The 24,146-nt window shown below is 42.6% G+C and overlaps 2 protein-coding genes across 6 annotated transcripts in view; one reads left to right on the forward strand and one right to left on the reverse strand.

Moving 5' to 3' along the window:
* Positions 1–10,013, reverse strand: part of LOC106966067 (olfactory receptor 51H1-like) — a 281,581-nt gene extending 271,568 nt beyond the window's left edge. Inside the window, exon 1 of one of the 2 annotated variants that reach the window (XM_053203609.1) lies at positions 8,425–10,013. In XM_053203609.1, the coding sequence (XP_053059584.1) occupies positions 8,425–8,745 (321 nt within the window). In that variant the 5' untranslated portion in view covers positions 8,746–10,013. The remainder of the gene's footprint in view (positions 1–8,424) is intronic. The other variant, XM_015062144.3, reaches the window with a different exon arrangement.
* A 99-nt stretch (positions 10,014–10,112) lies between these two features.
* TRIM68 (tripartite motif containing 68) lies at positions 10,113–22,866 on the forward strand. 4 transcript variants are annotated; one of them, XM_027039670.2, is made up of 7 exons: positions 10,113–10,223; positions 12,769–13,068; positions 14,916–15,011; positions 15,877–16,137; positions 17,130–17,152; positions 17,717–17,817; positions 18,020–22,866. In XM_027039670.2, exons 2-7 carry the CDS (start codon positions 12,826–12,828, stop codon positions 18,568–18,570), a joined length of 1,275 nt encoding a protein of 424 aa, XP_026895471.2. In that variant the 5' UTR covers positions 10,113–10,223; positions 12,769–12,825; the 3' UTR covers positions 18,571–22,866. The 4 variants fall into 4 exon arrangements, with proteins under 4 accessions (XP_026895471.2, XP_026895474.2, XP_026895470.2 ...); XM_027039673.2 differs by having other exon boundaries at positions 12,769–12,903; XM_027039669.2 differs by having other exon boundaries at positions 10,114–10,223; positions 12,769–13,251.
* The last annotated feature ends 1,280 nt before the right edge of the window (positions 22,867–24,146 follow it).

Genomic DNA, 24,146 nt, shown 5'->3' on the forward strand with positions numbered 1-24,146 from the left:
CTTTCTTTCTTTCTTTCCTCTTTCTTTCTTTCTTTCCTCTTTCTTTCTTTTTCTCTTTTTTCTTTTTTCTTTTCTCTTCTTTTCTTTTCTTTTCTCTTTTAATTTACACCTCAGAGTTTTAGGGATTCAAGAAAATGCTCCTATCTCTTCCCCCTCTTGGTTCAAAACCAACTAAACTTTCCCTACAAAATTTGCACACTCTGCTTTATTGTCATTATTTCTAACAAGTTGCTATTGTTTACACATTGCTTTTCTTCTATAGCCATCTTTTTATTTTAAGACAGGATTTTCTCAGCTCTCGCTGATGTTGCACATTCATTTTTTTTAAGGTCCTCTCGTTTCTTCCCTGTTTTTTACTGGGCCATTTGATTTCTCATATTTGTTATCTTTTTTTCAAGCTCTGATATTTTTCCACATTACTAGCTTCCTTTTATCTGCTCATGGTTATGAATTATGGTTTGACAAATCACTGGTCTTAAGTGACGCAGGTTCTCATAATGTTCTGCCTTTTCAATGAACAGTAGGTTGGGCCTCTTCTTAGGAAGGTTATGAGAAATAGCCCAGGTAAGCTGGCCAGAAGACCCATGGAGACATGAGGCAGAGTTCTTTCCACAGGTGCCAAATACTGGAGGCTCTGAAGTGAGGGCCTCCCAACATGGTTTCATGAGAGCTATCCCCCAAAGGAGGTCAGGCTGCTTTCTACCATATTCTCAATAGATTCACAGGAATCCCAAATTTTAGAATGAATTTTCCTCTCTTTTGTGTGACAGGATTGTATATTCTTGTTAAATTTTATTTTCTTAGTTGAATTTTTTGACATACAAAGTTAGAAAGTGCAAATCAAAGTTATTTTGCCATCTTCCCAAAACCCTCTTGGGTGCAATGTTGAATCTTGATCTTCCCTTAGCATTATTTCATAATGGCCTTCCTTTTTACTGCACAGTCTTGCATGGTACAGAGCTCTAACTTCTAAGACCATGTTTCACAGTGCTGGCTGAATAACTATCACTGAGGGCAGTATTTCAAAGCTCTAAATCATCTATTATTCTCATCCATACTCACAATTGATAAAAATGATCTTTTTTTTTAATGTTTATTTTTTTTTAATTTATTTATTTTTGAGACAGAGAGAGACAGAGCATGAACGGGGGAGGGTCAGAGAGAGAGGGAGACACAGAATCAGAAGCAGGCTCCAGGCTCTGAGCCATCAGCACAGAGCCCGACGCGGGGCTTGAACTCACGGACCTCGAACTCACGGACACTCAGATCGTGACCTGAGCTGAAGTCGGACGCTTAACCGACTGAGCCACCCAGGCGCCCCGATAAAAATAGTCTTAAAAGTTGGGGGGTCAAACCCTAAAAGACTTTAAAGGAAACTGTGCCTGATCACAGTATACCCATAAGAATCTTTTATATTGCTGGAAAGAGCAATGGGCACAATGAAGACTAAAATTCCTTAGTATGGAATTTTTTGTTAATGGAAGAAAAAAGGGATTATAAATATAACTGAACAGGTACAAATATTTTCTTGATTTCAAACTCTTCAAATCACACTGGGGTACATAAGCTCTTGAGTGACCATTTGGTAATAAACTTTGTGGCTAAACAATTTACTGAACATTCCAAGTCCCTGTTCCCTGGTATACTTCCATATCTAACCATGTCAGTCTCCATCTTAAAACTTCACTGTGGCTTCAGATAAAGTCAAAACTCAAACTTCTTAGCAAGGAGAATGAGCCCTGCATGATCTGGTGCCTGCTGATCTCTCCAGAATCTCTCCTCTTATTCATGTTCTATGGCACCTCTGTGGCTTTGCATTTGCTGGGCCCTCTACCAGGAATATCTTTTTGAGTCTACATATGACTATTTCCAGGCAGAATTAGAACTCCGTTTTTACTGTTTATACTGTATTAATCATCTGTGTCCTTCAGGTCACATCTCTGCAGACTGGGGAAGGAGCATAGGACTATCCCACTTTGCAAGACCATTTGTAGGCAGAGCAAAGCCCCTCATATTTAGGTCTCAAACTGAAAATGGTACCACATACATAAGATCTTGATTTGTGGAGTCAGGGATTTGCCTTGGAAGGCAGGGAACCTCTCCATTACATCAAATGGTAAGAGTGGAGTAATTCTAAGTGGGCCAAGGGTGAATTAACCCCAAAGTAGCTAGAGATTTAGTGAGGTTATTTTAGGCCTCTAAGATGTTACTACAATGAAGTAGTAAATAGCACTATATATGTTTCCCCAAATTTTGGTGGTTTTCTTCTCCTTCTCCTTCTTCTTTGTAATCTCCTTTAAGTTGTATCCAGGATGGAGGTAGAACTAACTTCTAAGGAACTGCATATCTTGTCCAAAATCTGTCTCTGAACATTGACTATGCGTCAAAAATCACACTTGGTTCATTTATTAGTTACACCCTAATCAAAGCTGTGTATTTCAGAGATCTGGAATGTGGTTCCAAGAATAATAAATGTCATTAGTAAGCAGATAAAGAAGCAACCTTATTTTGAATTGCAGGGGGGCAAGAGCTGTGAATAAAATTATCATAAATCCTCAGGCCAATAAATAATTAAAAGAAATCTATAACAAGAATGTCATTGCTTTGGGTGGTGCCTGGATGGCTCAGTTCATTGGGCATCTGACTCTTGATTTTGGCTCAGGTGATGACCTCACAGTTCATGAGTTAGAGCCTCGCATCGGGCTCTGCACTGACAAAATAGAGCCTGCTAGAGATTCTCTCTCTCCCTCTCTCTCTGCCCACCCCCCACTCTCAAAATAAATAAATAAACATTTTTAAAAAAGAATGCTATTTCTTTGGTAACCAATTGGCTTAGAAACAATAGTGGCAGCTGTATACTCATCCATCTTAGCAGGTAAAATAGTGACAGTGTGTATTAATGAAGAGAGAGAGGGATACCTATGAACTTTAGAAATGGTAATAGACAAACTAAGGGTGTGTCAGGAATTGAAGGAGGAGAGTATCCTCCTTTGGAGTTGAGTTGAAAAGGCAAATGAGGGAGCACTGGAGAACATTTTGATCCAGTAAATGTGTTGCTCATACAAGTGGTAGAGAAGATATGTTGCTAATGTTAGAAGTTTAAAAAAAAATAACAATCTGGACCTGCTTGAAATGATAGAAAGCAAAAAAAAAAGAGGCAAATGCAATAGTAAAGGAAGTTAGAGTCATAGCTTACTAACCATGAACAGAGGTGACAACATTTATAGAAGTTCTGGAAAATACAAAAGCTCGATGAGAAAAAGCAAGAATATAGGAAGACATAGCTAAACCAAAATAGGCCTCTCTGGGTCCCGGAAAGCTTAGGTTCTGGAAGAAAATAGTAGCTCTGGTTTGGGAACTAGCTGTCATGATTTGTCTAGCTCGTGAATGTAAAGAATAATGAAAAACGTCCCAAGAAGGCCAGACTCACAGGAATCCCAGGCCAGTAAGTAGCTGTGGTAGCCACTTTGGAGAGAGCTGGAGTCTTTGGAATCCCACAGCAGATACAGAGAAATACAAAGAAAAAAGCAGATACCAAGGACTGTGGGAAATGTTGGGCCCTCACCTTTGCTTGAAATTTGTTTTTGTTGAATATCATGCATCCTGCTCAAAAGAAAGTAGATAGTGTATCCTTAGATAAGGCATACTCTCAATGCCGCATCTGGGATGCTTGGAAAGTATGGGGACAAAGGAAAGGGAAAGGAAAATGTAGCGGTTTTATAACATACATACTGATAATTAGGAGAAGAATGATACACTGAAAATTTCTAAATTGAGAAAACAAAAGTTTTTCATATACCATTCTCCTCAAAAAGAAGACTGTTTATATAAATTTTTTTTTTCACCTCACATTCTGTGGGAATCAGCATCACTCCCACCTTCTTAATTAGAGACACTCCTGAGTCTAGCTCTAGACACTAAACAATAGACACATTTTGACAAAGAGAACAATTTTGAAAACTTGAAACCATCAATCTTTTTGTTTTTTCCCTCATTTTTTCCTTTCTGCCTCCTCCATAAATAAGATTATATTTCTCTTTAAGGACCTATGATGGCAATGTGGCTCTGAACTTCTTTTTGACTAGGGAAATACTATTGTACAACATGGGGACTACATTTTGTTCTGAGAATTCATGTGTGTTTTCTAAATTTTATGAATATAGAGTTAGTGTTTGTGGTGGAAATTTGTCATTCATTGCAGCCACTCATCATTGGATTGATCTTTCTGTGTTTGAGGAATTTCCCTCCTTATGATTCTACATCTCCCCAAGATGAAAACCATAAAGTCACCTTCATGGCTAATTAATTGGTTTTTCTACCATAACAAAAACTCCAAAATCACAGGAGCTTACAACAAACATTTTGTATTCATATGTTATGGCCTTGGCTGCAGGTAGTCTGCTGGGACTCTGATCCACAGGTCTTCTCATCCAGGACTCAGGCTGAAGGGGGAGTTCCTTTCTGGGACATGTCTTTACTGTGGCAGAGGGATAATATGAAGAAGTAGTGTGAGCGTATCTCATAAATGGTCTGTAGGAAACTGAAACACTTCCTTAGCTCCCATTCCAATGATCCATGACAGCCACATTGCCAAGTCTGATAATGGCCTGGGGAAATATTCTCCATCTCTCAGGAGGCACTGTGAGTCATAAGACCTTGGATGGGGTTGAACACTGCCCTAACAAGAAAATAGATGGGAACAATAATCCAATCTACTACTGTGTGTGGAAGCATGTGATCTAAGTGCTGTCAATCATGCAAACCTGCAAGAAGCAGATTCAGAAGCTAAGAACATAAAAAAGCAGATGCCACACTGAATCATTCAGGTGAAAATTGTTAATAGAAGAATCCATCTTCCAGAGAAAGCAGAGGTAGAGATTCTAGTGACAGTTTCTAGTGCCAATATGGGAAGTAAAATATGAGCTGGCTATGTTCAATGGAGGTAGTAGTGACATTTCTACAGAGTAATTTAATGATGTTCCTGCCTGCATCACCAATGAGCCACCTAATACTGCTTAGTAAGTCCTTTCTCTGATTAAAATATGTTTCTGATACTTTCAACCCTTACTATTACTCAGCATTTTGTCTGGCTGGTTCCTAACTCAACCTTCTGCTACCCATGTCCAAGGCAATGAGTTTGGCCAAATCCCTCTAAACTCTATTATGCTCTGATAAAGCAACTACATCAATTTAATCTTTTCTACTATAGAAATATGCCTTCTTTTCCATCACCTGCTGAATAATTCCACAATTACATAGTTGGCCACAAAATATTTTCCCAAAGCAAGGTTGTAATGGCATTTAAAAAATAAATTCTTGGGGCACCTGGGTGGCTCATTCGGTTAAGCGTCCGACTTCAGCTCAGGGTCATGATCTCACAGCTTGTGGGTTCGAGCCCCACGTTGGGCTCTGTGCTGACAGCTCCGAACCTGAAGCCTGCTTTGGATTCTGTGTCTCCCTCTCTCTCTGCCCCTCCCCCGCTCGTGCTCTGTCTCTCTCTCAAAAGTAAATAAACATTAAAAAAAACTTTTTAAAATAAATTCTTATGCATTGTGGTCATAAAATAATAGCAAGCCTAAAAAAAATTACAGTTGACCCCTGAACAATGTGGGGGTTAAGGGCATTGGCCACCCCATACACCCTGAACAAATACCCACATTTAACTTTTGACTCCCCCAAAACTTAACTACTAATACCCAACTGTTAGCCAGAAGCCTTACCAATAACATAAACAGTCAACTGACACATATTTTGTATGTTACATGTATTATACACTGTATTATTCTTACAATAAACTAAGCTAGAGGAGAGAAAACGTTATTAGGTAAATTATAAGGAGAAGATAATACACTTACAGTAGTATAGTGTAAAAAACCCATGTATAAGTGGACCTGCACTATTCAAATTCATGCTGTTCAAGGGTCAACTGTACTCATATATTTAAAACTTCACTTATGGTGATCATAGCATAACATACAAACTTGTCGAATCACTGTGTTGTATACCTGAAACTAATGCAATGTTGTGTGTCAACTAGACTTCAATTTAATAAAAAGAAAAAAAAAACCTAATTCAACAATTTCTGGACAAAATTACATTCAAAACTGTAGTTATAGTTTATTTAATGACAATGAAAGCATCATTACAATTTATGGGATATATAGCCTGACATAAATTTAGAGAAAACTTTATACGCCCAATAAATAAACTAAAAACTGATGCAAAAAGTGAAAAAAAAGAAAAGAAAATGGGCAAAAGTAAAATAAAGGGTAATATAATAAGAATAACATCAGGAAAAAAGAAAGTTAAAATAACCATAAATTAGCAGCTTCCTTAAGTGAAATGACAAATTAGACCTTTGGCAATAAAGGTAAGTCTCTCAGGGAAAAAAAAAAAAAAAGTAGTAGTAAATGCATAATATTAGCTATCATAATCAAGAAAAAGTCTAGAAATGAAGAAAACTCAAAATTAAGACAATACGTTTAATTTGGATTGCTGGACCCAATTTCAACCTGTGAAGGAGTGGAAGAGGTTTTTCCACAGGAACAAGCAATTCTCAAACACATACAGGGTGAGAATTCAACTCAGTTCTAACACTATCCACCCCAAAACTAGCATCAGATCCACAGGTTAAGGGTTCAGTCCTACAAGACCAGCCCCCTCTACCCCCCCAGCCCCCCAACACACACATAGGTTGTTACCTGTGCTACTACCTACTGGCTATAAACCAGAGGTCCTCTTTGGGTTCAACTAATTTGCTAGAGCAGTTCACAAAACTGGATTACTGATTTATCATTAAAGCATATAACTGAGAAACAGCCATATGAAAGAGATGCACAGGGCAAGCTACAGAAAAGGACACAAAGTTTCCATTTCCTCTCCAGGGGCGCAACTCTCCCAGTACCAACACATATTCACCAACCCAGAAACTCTCCCAACTCTGTCCTCTTGGGTTTTTATGGAGGCTTCATTACAGAGGCATGACTGATTAAATAAATCTTTGGCCGCCAGTGATTGATTCAACCTCTAACCCTTCTCTCTTCCCCTGGTGATCAGAAGTAGGCCAGAGGGCAAGACTGAAACTTACAGCCCTCTAACTGTAGGTTTTCTTGGCAACCAGCCCCCATCCTTAGGTGAGGTCCAAAAGTCATCTCATTAACATAACAATAGACACCTTTGTGGCTCTCATCACAGAGGAAATTCCAAAGGTTTTAGGAGCCAAACATAGGAAAGACCAAACATATATTTCTTATTATAAATCACAATATCACAACTTTGCATAATTGTACATTCATAAATCATGGAAACACTGATACTGAGGAAAATTACTTAGTGAAACATTCAAAATTTAAAGAAATCTAAATAGATACCAATACAATGAACTGTAAAGCTATTTATTATTTTTTAATCCAACATAACACTAAGATCAAAACCATTAACAGTATTTGTATGACTCGTTCTGCAGTCAACCATCCAGACTCCTTCCTGACTGTTATATGCAACTATCACCAGTATAAATATATCTTGGTAACTATAAATAAAACATGATATAAAAATGTATTCTTTTTAAAACATCACGCATACACAAACACACATACATGTCCTGTACTTCCATTCATGGTGGCATCTCATGCTGAAGCCACACCGAAGTAGGTCTTCTTCCTACTATTGCTCCTTTCCTTTGCTTCTACAGCTGCTCCCTTCTCTACATCCTGTTCTCAGTCTCTTGGGATGCCTAATAGCTAATACACACTCTTAGAGACTTCCTAATCACTTTCACTGGCCTCCAGTGACTCAGGAGCACTTCGAAGAAGGCTCTCCACCTCCTCTAGACAGAATTCTAGGTGTTAGCTTCTAGGCTCCTCTTGCCCCTCCATCCCTGACTCTCTCCCCAGACTAAGTGAGAGTGTTAACAAAGGTCTGCTCTGAGCCGGGATTTCTTCCCTCTTAGCTTGGGCTAACGCTGAGTGGATGGGGGAGGGAAACCCTAACTTCCCTACTTTGACCCTGGGTAAGTGTCAGCTTTGCTTTCTGGAAACTGACGACAACTGAAAACACTGGAGGAGCAGGAGGTCTTACTCTATTATAAGAGGTCCAGAACGAGACTTCTGAGGTACAGGTGGGGCAAGTATCCATTGTCTGAGAGACACTTCTCTTAGCCTCCACCCATCACAGCTTTTCCTTCTGATTGTTATGCCAGTACCAGAGGCAACTATCTCCTACCCTCTAAAGTTCAAGCCTAAGCTTGAATGAAGCCTAGTGAGGCTTCAGGGACTGTACCAGCTTCCCTACCCCTTCCTTAGCCCCACTTCCTCAATGCCCTCACTTCCTTCCCTGCCTCCCAATCAGTTCTCAGTCTTTGCTTTTCCTATGGTAACATTCTTCTCCCACAGCACAGACACGATCTTACAGCTAGCCACTCACCTTGTCCTGGTCTGTCTTGGATTCAGGCAGAGGATTGCAGTCTGCAGTTATAGCCTTGCAATGTCTCCAAAATAGAGCCTCGCCTGCATACACATGTCTGTTTTTCACAGCAAACAAGGCACCCTTAGTGAGGCTGGAAAGGACACCTTCTCTGCACAGGTGACAGGCTGATAGGTCTTCAAATGCTCTCCATCCAGCCTTCCCTTGGTGAACACAAGCCCTCTCCCCCAGCAACCCTAAGGTGCCCTTTTGTCTGGGCCTTTGAGAGTCAGTCATGGTCATGGACAGTTGCAAGTTACAAATGAAAAGGATCTCCCCCATTAACTAGTTCATTTTCACCAAAGCTCCAGAGCACAACTGACTTGATCTTGAGCTCCTGAAGAGCAGACACTATATGGCCAATAGCTGTAATCCCAGCATCCAGTACAAGAGCTGCAAAAAGTTGATGCTCAATAAAAGTTTAAAGTGGCTTGTTTCACTAGCCCATTCACTCTTCTGTTAGGGCAGTCATTTCTCTAGATCCAGGTGAGGAAGAGGGTGTAGCTCAGACATCAGTGACATCTTTTTTTCTTTTATTTGCTCATTTATTTCAGGAATTTTCTGGTCCTCACTCTTCATTGTTCCAACCATGGTCTGGACCCTGACATTGGCATGAGGATCCAAAGCGTACAGACCCAGCAATGAAATCATTTGGAACTGGGTTTCAATTGGAGCATTTCCTGGTTACTCTCCACGTGGACAGGCTATGCCTTGCTTATCCAGTAAACACCTAAGTATCAGGAAAAGGATAAGGTGCTGTGAGTACAAAGAAAAACCCAAAACACTGCCTTAAAATAGCAGTTTGTGTGTGCACACGACCGTATCTGTGTCTTTGGCTGAGAGAGGGGTACCAGTCTTTTAAAAATTAAAAAAAAAATCAATGACAATTTGTAATCAGAGATTCCACTTCTACTCTACCAGCTCCCAATATCTGTTTCTAACTTTTTTTAGAAGTATTTATTTTGCTTCCAGTTAGTTAACATACATTGTTATTATTAGTTTCCGGGGTACAACATAATGATTCAACTCTTCCATACATAAAGACAAGCGCACTCTTTAATCTCCATCTCTGCCTCTAACTTTAAAGTGCATTATGGCAATAAGTGATGAGAAGTCACCTGCATACGTATTAAAGGATAAGAGTTCGCCAGGAAAATTCAGGAGGGTTTTTTTCATGAGAACCCTGTGTCTGCAGCCTGGAGCCAGGAGAGGTCGCTCATCGTACAGAAAACTGCATATGTGTGCCCAGCCCTGCTAAATTGGGTCACAGAACTACTCGTGACTGACCTCATATGCCGCCGACTTTAACACAGAAAACTGGCAAATGAATAGTATTAGGTCCGGTGCTATTACCCAAAAGCAACAAGGCTCGCTGTGAAAAGCCTCTAGTCAGCCGGAGAGGAAGGGTGAGACCGCGAGGTTCCTTAGGACCAGAGTCAGCAGGGCCTGGGGGTCGTCGTTCGCGATTCTCAACCCTTCCACCTGTCCTGGGACTAACTCCTGGGCCCCTTCACAGTTTAAGAGACTCTGAGTGGAAGGAGCCAGAAAAACCCACGTAGCAGAAAAAAAACACGGGCGCTCCGAGAGCCAACCTCCGATTGGCTGGGATTGTCTCGATCCCTGCCTGTGATTGGTTTCTCCCACTGCGATCCCGGGCCCTGCCCGCCGCTCATTGGCTCCGGTCCTGCGGGCGGAGCCTAGGAGCCGTGGTGGAGAGGCAGAGGAGCTGGCAGCTTTGGGGCCTTCATCTCCGGCCGGCGGTAAGTGTTACGCTGGCTGGACCAACGGCTCGTGTCGCTGGGGGCACGCAGCCGCGGGAACCTGGCGTCTGTCTACTCTTTCAGTTTCTGCCGCGGGGCGCTAGTCCCGGCTGAGGAGGGAGGTGGGTGACAGCTCTTCCCGTTCTGAAGTCAGCGGTCCTGCAGGCTCACCTTTTTCTGTCCCCACCCGTCCTCATTCCGCGGGCCCTGCCCCGCGTCGTGCAGCCAGGAGGTTACCATCCACCTCTGCTCCCGAAACCCCGGGGTCACCGCCTCCCTCGCCCCTCTCTCAGCTCTGATCCCTCCTCTCGAGGTTTTTCCACGCTCAGCTCTCCGCCCTCAAATGCCTTTCCCAGATTGCCACCCCACCCCCACCCCGGCAAAGGCAAGGTCGAAGCAATTAAACGTTTAATAATTCAACTTTTGTGAAAGTAACTTATGTATAATAAAAAATAAACCAATAAAGCAAGTCTTATGTGGAAGAGCAATAGCTCCCTGCCGCTGTCCTTCTTACAGAGGCCACCACTTTCAACTTTTTCATATTTAGATCTTTATGACTCTGAAATCTTAAGATATGCTTTGCTGTTTTTTCTTGATTTATTATTTGGATATTTCTTTGCCTTACCTCTCTACTGCCACCATGTTCTCAGTTTTCGATTTCTATTTGCATTCTTCTGTTGATCTTTGTTGCTTTAAATCATAGATAATAACTACTTTTGTGCCAACTTTAGGTGGTAGCTCTCGGTGCCCCTCTGTATTAGATGAGGATATTCCACTTCCAAGCTACTATATATACACTGATTCTTTCATATTGAAAAAATGTTTGAAGCAACTCTTCTTGATGGATATAGTAGTGAACAAAATAAGAGAATATCCTTATCCTCATGAAACTTTTAGTGTGAGAAGTAAGGTGATAAACATATGTGTGTCTGTGTATCAAATGATGTTAAGAGTAGGATCACGGAGAAGTCATTTCAAGCTGCAAAAATAGAAATAACCCTGAAGACATGGGTTCAGGAAAGCGTGGAAGTTTCTCCCTTTGCTTAACTGGGCACAGTTGCTGTTTCAGGGGTGAAGAGAGAGATTCCTATTGGACTGGTGGTGGGGAACCAGGAGAGGCTCTCAGTAGGTGAGTGATTTCACAAAACTAGGTTTTAGGATACTGAATCCCACGGTTTGGCAGTGATACTGGGAGGTAGACAATCAGGAGGCAGGGAGGTCAATGAGAAGGCCTGCAGAGAGCCCTGCAATATCTACTAACTGCTCCAGTTTCTTCAGGAAGCCTGCTGGACTACCCTAAACCACAGTGATTTCTCTCTTTTGAAATTTTATTCTACCCTGAAGCTAGAGAGGTTAAGTAATTTGCCCAAGATAGAATGGTGGAGCCCAGGGCCAAGCATCTGTAAAAGGAGAACAGTAATATAATGGTTTCTGTTTAGGGTTGTGAAATAAACTGAGTTAATCTGTGTAAAGTACTCAGAAAAGTGCCTGGAGCATAGTGGAAGTGCTTAAGGAGTGTTTGCTGTTTTTATTACTGTATGATATGCTCTCAGTTACCTGACAAATTATAAAAGCATTTTGTGTCTAGGAGCTATTTCCTATACCTACCTGGTTTATTCATTCAACAAATATTTATTCAACAATAATGGCATGGCAGGCACTGTTTAGGCGCTGAGGATACAGCTGTGACTAAGACCAACATGGCTCTTCCCTTTAGAGATTCTAGCCAGGAACACACAAACTTGGGAAGTGAACAAACAAATATTGCCTACTGAGCCAAGAGCCTGCCATTGACCATTCAAGTTCCATATTCATATCTGGCCCTGGCAAAAATCTCAGGTTTCTTGCTGGGGTAGTGCCTTCATCAATGTGGATTTGACTGTCATCAGATGACCTGTGTTTTTATCTTGCAATGGGTGTTATTTCATCTTTGCTTCTAAACATATCACTGAAGGCTGAGGAAAGTGTTTTGTCATCTTAGTGAATATTAGTGCTGGAGAGATGGGCAGAGCTTTAGAGGGTGTGGAGAAAATATTGCTGGTTCCCTTATACTTTACACTTAAATATGCAACACAAGAAAACAAACTAAGCATATAGGCAATGGGCATCTAGTATTATTACCTTTTCTGCACCTTGAAGTATATATACCTAGGGGTATTTCTGGACTTATTTTGGATACTGAAACATCACATTTTTGGGGACCTTTACCAAGCTCAAGAGAAACAAAGCTGGTTTGGAGAATGTGATTGAAGTAGAATGGGAATGCTCTGGTGAACAAACTCAGAGGAGGGATGACCAAATGAATGAAAACAGAAAACTCCCAATATCCACTCACTTAGGCACCCCAGCTGTCTCTACCATGGTATGAATAATATGACTCAGTCAGAACTTCAGTTGGGAAGGCCAACACTTATTAAATAGGGTCAATAAAGGATCCAAAGGTGAAAGTTAGCTTTTTTCAATCACTATCCTTTTTGCTGATCCCTTTGCTCTTCAACAGAAGAACATTTTTATCCTGTTATATATTTTTTTCTTTCCTTCTCAGCCTTGACTACCTCTGCCTGGCTTTATTCATGTTCTGAGGAGGGAGTGAGAAGGAGCCATGGATCCTGCAGCATTGGTGGAAGCCATCGTGGAAGAAGTGGCCTGTCCCATCTGCATGACCTTTCTGAGGGAGCCTGTGAGCATCGACTGTGGTCACAGCTTCTGCCACGGCTGTCTCTCTGGACTCTGGGAGGTTCCAGGAGAATCCCAGAACTGGGGTTACAGCTGTCCCCTCTGCCGGGCTCCTGTCCAGCCAAGGAACCTGCGGCCTAATTGGCAGCTGGCCAATGTTGTAGAAAAAGTTCGTCTGCTAGGGCTGCATCCAGGAATGGGGCTAAAGGGTGATGTGTGTGAGCTTCACAGGGAACAGCTAAAGATGTTCTGCAAAGTGGATGGCCTGATCATGTGTGAGGCCTGCAGCCAGTCCCCTGAACATGAGGACCACAGTGTTGTGCCTATGGAGGATGCCACCTGGGAGTATAAGGTGGGAGATGGAGGCCAGCCACCCCAGTCTCTCCCCTGCCCCACTCTCGGCTGTCTCTAGATCAAGGACTTGACCAGGAGCCCCAGAGACTAAGTGAGAGCTGATTCCCTTGACTCCTCACACCCACTGATCCTGGGGACCAGATACAGTGAGCCACACCTCTCCTTGCATTTCCTTTCCTCCTGCTTCCACACCCTATCCCCGAGCCTAGCATGGCTTAATGGCTAGCCCAAACATGCTTTCCTTACTGAGAATTTGAAGGAGACCAGTTTGGTTTGGCTGAGGTTCTGAGAGCCTTGAATGAGTTTGGGCATGAAGCTGTCAAGGCCACACCCAGCAAAATCTGCAAATTCCTCTTAGCAATGCCACAAATAATCATTTGGCAATAGTCACCTCAACTCTGTCCTTTATCTACAAAACTGAGGCTTAGAAATTTGAGATCATGATAAATGATTTTAGAGCTGGAAGGGACCATGGCTGAGTCATTTAGGATTAAGTGAGATTATCTAATATTACATTATAAGGCATGTCTGACTTTAGGTTAAATAAGTTAAAGGAAGATCAAAGGCTGGGACTTTGGTCTTCTTGCTCTTCATCCAGTGTTCTTTCTCCTTTCCCTACTCTTTTTATTTTTTTTTTGGGGGGGGGTCATCTCTGTTACACCTGCTGCTCCTTTTCTATAGCTCCCCCCATCAGTTTCCAGCTTTTTGCTCTTTTTCCAGATGCCCATGCTGACATATCTTTATCAGATTCATTATCCCAGTGATTCTGTGATCCACTGATCTCGTACTGGTCTTCTCTTTCTTGAAGTTGAGTTTAGAATGTAAGAGTGTAAAACAAATCTCCTGAATTAGGTGTTTTTCTATGAAAAAATGATTTCTAAAAAATTAGAAGCACTTCCTAGTTCATTTTATTTTGAGTTTTAAAATAGGGAGGCAGTGAAATATTGGCATAGCAGTTAGAGAGCGGAGTTAAATCCCAGCCCACCTATTTACTAGCTGAATGACCTTGGGGAGTTCAGTCACTGAGCCTCAGTTTTCTTATCTACAAAATAGGGATAATACTCAAGGGTTGTGAGCACTAAATATAGGTTTAGTGCTGAAGCCACATGTGGCACCTGGCAAATCTTTAATAAAATGGTTAATATTATGATCAGAACACTTTATGCTTTCCAGCAGTAATCTCTTGTGGTAATATTCTAGGATAGAGCTTCTTACTTTTAATATGTATGTGAACAATTCAGGTTCTGATTCAGTAGGTCAGGGGTGGGGCAGGATTCTACATTTCTAGCAGCTCCCTGGTAATGTGAATGCTGCTAACCCACATGGACATTACTCCGAATAACAAGGTTTTAAGAGCCTATAGGATAACAAGGCAGATAAGGCTAAAAATAGGCATGGATAGGAACGTCCAAGGTTGGAAATGGACCTTTTCTTCTATTTTACAGAAACTTAGAAACTGTGGGAGCTGAAATGGTCAGAGTCCTGCCTCCAATGTCGTCCGGGCAGGAATCACTGTCCCCCACGCCAACCCCAGGCACTCCCTTTACCTCCAGCATTCATTCTGCCTGCCTGAGGGACACTTGTTTTCCTGCCAATGCTAGGAAGCCTCATTGACAACCTGGGCTGCCTGAAGTGTCCTCATGAGGTTTTTATTTCTTTCAGTGGAAACTCCACGAGGCTTTGGAGCATCTGAAAAAAGAGCAAGATGAGGCCTGGAAGCTGGAAGTTGGTGAGAGGAAGCGAACTGCCAGCTGGAAGGCAGGTTGCCACCTGGGGAGGGGAGACTGTGGGGTCCCTGTGTTTTCCTGGAGCTGGCCTGCGGTAGCCTCCTCATCTGTATGAGGCCAGATGCAGCATTCAAGTCAGAGACCCTGGGGTCCTCCAACCAGCATTCTCTACCAAGTGTGTGGCCTCAGGCAGGCTATGTACCCTCTCAATTTCAGTTTCTTGAAAGCGATAAAGGGATGACCTCTGGGTTTGTGTCCTCACATGTGAGAAAGGAAAACTACCAAATTCAGGTATGCATAAGTTCACACTGGTAAGATTTATATAATGCTTAGTAATACATTGTTTCTGTTTCACTTTCCCCAGTGAGAGCATATTTACTAAAAGTTAAGTTACTAGAATATTGGATAATCATCCCTGTAATAAGTTTGAGAACCATTAACTACCAAACCGTCAGAACTTTTGATCCACAGGAGGTAACATTGAACCAACCTAAAAGAGCATATTGAATTGATATAAAATCCATAAGGATCAACACTAACAGTGTAAAGTCACACTGCCTTAGAGACCTAAGAGTAATCCTCCTGGTCATTATTCTGAAGGTAGAATATATTAGTCTGAAAATAGAAAAGAGTCTAGAGCATAGAGTACCAAGATAATATCCTGGGCCCCACTAGGGTCAAGAAGAGTAGTAATAGGGACCCAGAAGCCTGTACTGTTGCTCTGGGAACGGAGAGGTAGGAAAATCAGTATCCTTCATCTTGGCTTCTGCAGGGCCTGATAACACAGTTGGTACCAGCACATGCCAGAGTATGGGTGTATGCATGTGCCAGTTCCCTCAGTCCTGGATGGCCCTTACAAGAAGTAGCAGTACTGATTTCTGGTCCTGGCTCTATAGATCCAGGTAGAAACCCGAAAGCAGAGTATCATGTGGGAGTTTGAGAAATACCGGCGATTATTAAAGAAAAAACAGCCACCAGGTCGGCAACTGGAGGTAGAAGCAGCTGCAGCCCTCACCAGCCTAGAGCAAGAAGAGGGGGAGACCGTGCAAAAACTGGAGCAGAATCGTAATGAGCTCATCCAGCAGAGTCGGGTGCTGTGGGGGATGATTGCAGAGCTGGAAGAGAGGTCTCAGAGGCCTGTCCGCTGGATGCTGCAGGTAAGTGGTGGGTTTTCTTGGGAACTTTGAATGAGAGCTAAAGGTGGCATGGGACTCCAGGAGAGAATTAGCTAGTCTTCACCAGAGCCTGTCAGACATTGATCCCATATACCTTCTCCCCTCTGCTAATGCCTGGCATGACCTTTTGTCACATTGTAGGTAGGGCAGCGCCCAGGCAGCTCTGGCTTCATACCAGTCCTTCCCCTCTGGCCTGAGAGTCAAGGTGGAGCCTGAAGTCAACCAGTCAGCCTTGCTCTCCACCTCCCTTTCCCTTAGAGAAACCCCCTCCCAGGGCTTGGTATTATCTGGTCCCTCCAAGGAATAGCACATACCCTGGGAAGGCAAGCTGGTGCAGCCACTCTGGAAAACAGTCTGGAGGTTTCTCAAAAAAATTAAAAATAGAACTACCCTACGACCCAGCAATATCCCACCCAGGATACAGGTGGGCTGTTTCGAAGGGACACATGCACCCCCATGTTTATAGCAGCACTATCAACAATAGCCAAAGTATGGAAAGAGCCCGAATGTCCATTGATGGATGAATGGGTAAAGAAGTTGTGGTATATATATACAGTGGAGTATTACTTGGCAATCCAAAAGAATGAGATCTTGCCATTTGCAACTACGTGAATGGAACTGGAGGGTATTATGCTAAGTGAAATTAGTCAGAGAAAGACAAAAATCATATGACTTCACTCATATGAGGACTTGAAGAGACAAAACAGATGAACATAAGGGAAGGGAAACAAAAATAAAAACATGGAGGGGGACAAAACAGAAGAGACTCATAAATATGGAGAACAAATTGAGGGTTACTAGAGGGGTTGTGGGACGGGGTGGGCTAAATGGGTAAGGGGCACTAGGGAATCGACTCCTGAAATCACTGTTGTACTATATGCTAACTAATTTGGATGTAAATTTTAAAAAATAAAATTAAAAAACAAAGGGGGAATAGCACATACTCATGTGCTGCATTTTTTTTCTCCTTCTAGGGTATTCAGGAAGTCTTAAACAGGTATGTTCACATCCTTGGAGCTCCAAGGCAGCCCTGTGAAGAATAGTGGGGCCCGACCAGAGGCAGAAGTAGGGAAGAAATGTAGACCCCATACCTACAGAAGAGTGGCTGCTGGTCCATAATCATCTTTCCTTACATTTGCTAAAGAAGCTTTGTTTATCAGCCTTCTTCCTTCTTTGTAGTCAGTCAAATTCATTTCCAGTAGTTCCAATAAGAATTTCAGGTAAAGTTATAAAATATGTAGTCTTAAGTAGGTTGCCCAAGAAGGGAAAAAAGATGTCTCCATTGGTGCTCTAGCCTGGGTATTGGCCTTCCTCCTTTGTGGCACGCTGCTGCACCCATTACACATCTGACCCTCCCCCAGCACAAAATGTGTTTGTTCTCTCTGTACCACAATCCATTCAGGCTCAGGCAAATAATCATCACATCTCTGCTTTGCCTGTTGTTGCTGTGGAGGGGCACCCCACTGACTGTCCCTGGCCAAGCCCATCTTTCCTGTAGTAAGGGAAGGCCCAGATGGTCCCAACGGTCTTCTGGCCTCAAGGGTCACCACTTCTCTGCCAGGAGCAAGTCTTGGAGCCTACAGCGACCAGAACCAGTCTCCCTCGAGCTAAGGACAGATTGCCGTGTGCCGGGGCTAAGAGAGATTTTGAAGACATACGCAGGTAATGAATACCAGGAAAGGTTATGATGGGCAGTGGGAGGGACCCCTCCTAGAGAAAGAAAATGGTTCAGTGCCCTCTGGATGCCCCAGCTAGCCTCAGTCCCACCCATCTTTGAGAAACCCATGGCTGTGTTCATCAAAGAGACCACACCCGTGCCTTGTGCCATGTGTCAGTGTCACCAACCAGGATCTTTTTCCCCCAGCTGATGTGCGCCTGGATCCAGACACTGCTTATTCCCGTCTCATTGTGTCTGAGGACAGAAAATGCGTGCTCTATGGAGATACCAAGCAGAAACTGCCCGACAATCCTGAGAGATTCTACCGCTACAATATCGTCCTGGGCAGCCAGTGCATCTCCTCAGGCCGGCACTACTGGGAGGTGGAAGTGGGAGACAGGTCAGAATGGGGCCTGGGAGTGTGCAAGGAAAATGTAGACCGGAAGGAGGTGGTCTATTTATCCCCCCACTATGGATTCTGGGTGATAAGGCTGCGGAAGGGAAATGAGTACCGAGCAGGCACTGATGAATACCCCCTCCTGTCCTTGCTGGTCCCTCCCCGCCGGGTGGGGATCTTCCTGGATTATGAGGCCCATGATATCTCTTTCTATAATGTGACTGACAATGGCTCCCACATTTTCACTTTCCCCCACTATCCCTTCCCTGGGCGTCTCCTGCCCTACTTTAGTCCTTGCTATAGCATTGGAGCTAACAACACGGCTCCTCTGACCATCTGCTCCCTGGATGAGGAGGACTAACTGAGCCACCATCCTAGCCAGAGTCCTTAGAGTTTTGCCTGGCCCACAGGGGTTTTGGTGAACCTGGCCTCTGACACAGATGCCCTTGAACTAAGCTGAGCCTAGGATCCAGGGAGTCCTTTGCCTGGCTCAGTGGTCTGTTGCTACTTGGCCAAAGTCACTCATCTGAAAAAGTTGAGGCTCAGTCAAATGAGCATGACACCCCCGTGAGGGAAGTATGACAGGGCTGAGGGTGAGGATCAGAGCAGTTGTAAGATAACCTGTTGGTGTTAAGATTCAGGACTTTGTCCTGTCTGTAGCTCATGCTCTTCTTCCCTGGTCTTCATTGGTGCCATAATTAAGTCAGCGAGGGTTATGAAGTAGATCCAGCCTTCAGGAAACCTTTTGTGTGGGATTTACCAAAAAGCCAAAAGATAGTTGTCCGTATCCAGAGCCATATCCAGAGCTGGTTGCTGTGCTAATACCAGTAGAGGATGCTTTGCCTGAGGTTTGCTGCTACTGAGCAACCCATATTTGACCCCAGCTCTCTGACCTCCTAACTAGAGAAATGCATTGCAACACTGCCCAGGCCACGCCTCTCTGAGCACAAGCTGGGAAAATCACCGTATCTCAGACTCTAAGGAGAGGTAGGTCCTGGTCCTGCCCTTTTCTCTGACTCTCAGGATCAGAAAACCTGTGAGCCTTGTTTTTACTTTCACTTCATGGATGGAGAAACTGAAATGGCCTTAATGCAGCAAGTAACTTCTCACAAAACTGTTGAAAGAAGATTGTAAAGATTATAAAGTATCTCTCACATTCGAATGAAACGAGATTGACAAACTCACTTCCGAGGTCACATGCCTGCATATCATTCATTACATCTGGATCTGAAACATCCCACATGTCTGAAAGATTGTAAGTGTCCTCAATGGGAAAATGGGTATAGTAATTGCATACTCTCCTACCTCACAGGATTGTTGTGACGATCTCCGATCCATCCTATACTTTTGTTCCTTTCTCAGGGACAGAGGAAGGCAAGCCACAGATTCCGCCTGTAGTAGCCTTCCTGCCTCACCTTCTTAACAGCCAGCATCTTTACAGCAGTGTGTTTGTTCCTTAGAGCGTCTCCTGACAATCTCAGCCCGTTAGACAGAAAGGTGCCCATGCCAGTGCCAAACTCTGGGCCACAGTAATATGTCGTGCATCTATTATGTGTTTGTATTTGGATTATAATGGGGACTGTGACATCAGGGTACAGAATGGAAATAATGAAAAGAAAAATGCAAAACGTACACTAGAAAGAAGGCTCAGCCACAAGCTAGTTGGGCTAAAGTTTGGATCTTTTTCTGTCACCAGTGGAATCTTCATGGCTCTGGTAACTACATAATATTATGCCTTTCTCTTCTCTAAATCTATGACAGAAGGAGAAAAGTAGGAGGTAATTGTGGGGGAAAAAATAGGATGAGGCACAAAAAGCCAGCTCTGGAGCCATAAGTTATAATGAAAGGGAATGAAACTATATGTCTGGGCTGTTGACCTTAGCATGACGTGTGTGGCAAAAATAGCTCATTATGGGGCTTAGGAATATGATGTGGGAATGCTTGTGCCTGGAAACCAACTGCAAGGCAAATGTGTAGAAACTATTGACCCTGCCTATAGCAAGGGACCATGATGTATGTGTACATCACATGTTGTTGCCATGATGCTGTAGAAGTCGATGTCTGATATAGTTTAAGTTTGAAGGAATTGACTGTTGAGTCAGGATTGGGCAGCAAAGTAGACAGCAGGTCAGGTATAGGCAGAAGTAAAGTAATTCCTGTAATAAAGAGTAGCAGAAATTGTCTTTGTACTTTCATTTTATTGGGTGCTCATGTGCGGATGAGGTAAAACAGGCTAAAATGGAGAAATAAACTCATATTCTGCCCACCATGCTTCCAAGTCACTCCTCAAGCATTAGCAGAAGGGGAGAAGTTTCCATTCTCTGCTTGGAGAGGAATGAACTAGTAAGTCACAGACCTGGTCTTGGCAAAGGGTTGAGCAGACCTCGTTAAACAGACCATGTCTTTGTATAGGAGGAATCCCTGGGGAATTGTTTATAGGCTTGAGAAATAGATTTTTAGAAAGTGCTTCCAGTAACATCCATGGATACTTAGCATAAGAGGATAGGAACCAAACCAGTGCTGTTCTTTTACTATGGTTTTATTAGGACAAACCCTGGAAGTCTCTTAGAAAAAGGATTATTAGGAGGTAAATTCATTCAAACCTAGAGTGAATTAAGTAATGGAATGGCTTCATTGGTAACACGCTGTTTTAGGTAGGGTTTTGTTTTTGTTTTTTTTGGTTGCTTGTCAGAAGTATAAGGTTAGATACATTGTTTATTTCATACTGTCTGATTTTTAAGACCAGGCAAGAATATTGAAGTTCTTAAGTGTATGAAACCCTTTCATCTAGGGCTGTTGCTTACTTCCTTTCTAAGAACCCTGTGAAGACCAGAACCTTGTTTGTCTAGTTCACCATTACAGCCCAGTCTTGGCACCATGTGTGGGTGTGTGAGTGTGGGTGTGTGAGTGTGTAAATACTTAAGTGAGGGTACTTTCATTCATATGCCTAGAATCAAAACACAAAAATAAAAGTAAGCTCTTCTTATTTCATAGGGGTATGAACAACTAGATGGTACTTAACTATAATTCTGTTAAAAAAAATAATTCAAAAATAGTTACAAAAGGGGTCTAGAGGGAAGAAGCAAGTGGCCACACTGAGTGTAGAGTGCCTGTACCACTCTCCTCCAGCTTTGTGAGATCATTCACTACAAGACACGAATGAGCTTTGCCCACCCTTATTTTACTAGCAGAGAAACCAAGGAGTGCAATGCCTGAGGCTTGAGGCAAAAGGCTATTAATGGGGAAAATACGTAGGTCCTGCATAGAGACAGGGAAAATCCTTGCACTCCCTACAGGAAATTCAGTCTCCCGTTTTTCAAACAGGAATTTTTTTTTTTTTAATTTACATCCAAGTTAGTTAGCATATAGTGCAACAATGATTTCAGGAGTAGATTCCTTAATGCCCCTTACCCATTTAGCCCATGCCCTTCCCACAACCCCTCCAGTAACCCTCTGTTTGTTCTCCATATTTAAGAGTCTCATATGTTTTGTCCCACTCCATTTTTATATTATTTTTGCTTCCCTTCTCTTATGTTCATCTGTTTTGTATCTTAAAGTCCTCATATGAGTGAAGCCATATGATATTTGTCTTTCTCTGAGTAATTTTGCTTAGAGTAATACCCTCTAGTTCCATCCACGTAGTTGCAAATTGCAGGGTTTCATTCTTTTTGATTGCCGAGTAATACTCCTTTTGTGTGTGTGTGTGTGTGTGTGTGTGTGTGTGTGTGTGTGTGTGTGTATCACATCTTCACTCATCCATTGATGGATATTTGGGCTCTTTCCATACTTTGGCTATTGTTGATAGTGCTGCTATAAACATTGGGGTGCACATGCCCCTTCGAAACAGCATACCTGTATCCCTTGGATAAATACCTAGTAGTGCAATTGCTGGGTCATAGGGTAGTTTTATTTTTAATTTTCTCAGGAACCTCCATCCTGTTTTCCAGAGTGGCTGCACCAGTTTGCATTCCCACCAGCAGTGCAAAAGAGATCCTCTTTCTCCACATCCTTGCCAACATTTGTTGTTGCCTGAGTTGTTATTGTTAGCCATTCTGAGAGGTGTGAGGTGGTATATCATTGTGATTTTGATTTGTATTTCCCTGATGATGAGTGATGTTAAGCATTTTTTCATGTGTCAGTTGGCCATCTGGATGTCCTCTTTGGAGAAGTGTCTATTCATTTCTTTTGCCCATTTCTTCACTGGATTATTTGTTTTTCAGGTGTAGAGTTTGATAAGTTCTTTATAGATTTTGGATACTAATCCTTTATCTGATAGGTCATTTGCAAATATCTTCTCCCATTCCGTCAGTTGCCTTTTAGTTTTGCTGATTGTTTCCTTTGCTGTGCAGAAAGAAGCTTTTTATTTTGAGGAGGTCCCAGTATTTCATTTTTGCTTTTGTTTCCCTTGCCTCTGGTGATGTGTTGAGTAAGAAGTTACTGCGGCCAAGGTCAAAGAGGTTTTTGCCTGCTTTCTCCTCAAGGATTTTGATGGCTTCCTGTGTTACATTTAGGTCTTTCATCCATTTTGAGTTTATTTTTGTGTATGGTGTAAGAAAGTGGTCCAGGTTCATTCTTCTGCATGTCACTGTCCAGTCTTCCCAGCACCACTTGTGGAAGAGACTGTCTTTATTCCATTAGACAGTCTTTCCTGCTTTGTCGAAGATTAGTTGAGCATACATTTATGGGTCAATTTCTGGATTTTGTATTCTGTTCCATTGATCTGAGTGTCTGTTTTTGTGCCAGTACCATACTGTCTTCATGATTACAGCTTTGTAATACAACTTGAAGTCGAGGATTGTGATGCCTCCTGCTGTGGTGTCATAGACTCTAAGTCTAAAGTTCTCTTTTGGCCAGCAAAAGAGCAGATACAGGATTAAAGTGAGAGATGGCTAATGTCCAGGAAAAGACAAGAGTACTGAATAAGGGTCCTTGCCCCGTATTTATTCAGATCAGAAGGCTTACAAACATGATGGGGGGTGCACAAAGAGACAAAGAAACCGTGAACATTAACTTGGGATGTGAGGGGGAAAAAGGGGATTTTGAAGATATACAGTGTCTGGGGTTAAGGTCAACACAAAACAAAATCCTGGTGCAGGGCAGATTGGTAGATGGTTGTTAACGGCTGACAGGAGGTGCCCAGGAGGCACCGCGCCTGTTTATCTTTGCTAGCATAGGGGATGAGACAGATAGGGTGAATAACTTCAGGGTTAGCAAGACACCTTTTCTTTTGTTAACCATCTCTGCTCTGTGCTGCTTTGCCTGCAGCGCAGTGGTCCATAGTCCCGTTCACCAATTGACCTAACCTGGCCCTATCCTCCTGTGAAAGCAGCTTTCTGCTATAGTACTAAATTTGGGGTGCTTTCACCCTGAATATCTAGTCTTGTTATTCCTATTATTGGGCACCTTTGCATTGTTTCTATTTCAGGCCTTTGTCTCTCCCTCTCTATTTTGGGGGCTCTGTACCCCCTCTCTATTTTGGGGTGCCTTTGCATCTCCCTATTCCTGGCACCTCTGTGATTCCCTATTCTTGGGGTATCTTTGTACCCCCCTATTCTTGGAGTGCCAATCTGATTTACCCAAACTTGGGTGTGAGCATTTTATAACTTTGTATTTCTTTATGCTTTGTTAAGCCATTGGTGTTAGCCCGGGGGATTCCTAAGCTTATCCCCCACACTTTGGTTTTCTTTCTCAAGATTTCTTTGGCTATTTGGGGTCTTTTCTGGTTCCATACAAATTTTAGAATTGTTTGTTCTAGCTCTGTGAAGAATGCTGGTGTTATTTTGATAGGTATTGTATTGAATATGTAGATTGCTTTGGGTAGTATTGACATTTTAACAATATTTGTTCTTCCTATCCAGGAGCATGGAATATTTTTCCATTTTTTGGTATCTTCTTCAGTTTCTTTCATAAGCTTTCTATAGTTTTCAGTGTCTAGAT

Source organism: Acinonyx jubatus, chromosome D1 (assembly GCF_027475565.1).
Source record: "Acinonyx jubatus isolate Ajub_Pintada_27869175 chromosome D1, VMU_Ajub_asm_v1.0, whole genome shotgun sequence".
NCBI classification, from domain to species: domain Eukaryota; kingdom Metazoa; phylum Chordata; class Mammalia; order Carnivora; family Felidae; genus Acinonyx; species Acinonyx jubatus.

Coding starts and splice junctions, on each gene's coding strand:
- TRIM68 (XM_027039669.2), top strand. CDS start 12,826: ATGGATCCTGCAGCATTGGTGGAAGCCATCGTGGAAGAAGTGGCCTGT. Junction 15,012..15,876: donor AGCGAACTGCCAGCTGGAAG/GCAGGTTGCCAC, acceptor CTGGCTCTATAG/ATCCAGGTAGAAACCCGAAA. Junction 17,153..17,716: donor ATTCAGGAAGTCTTAAACAG/GTATGTTCACAT, acceptor CTTCTCTGCCAG/GAGCAAGTCTTGGAGCCTAC.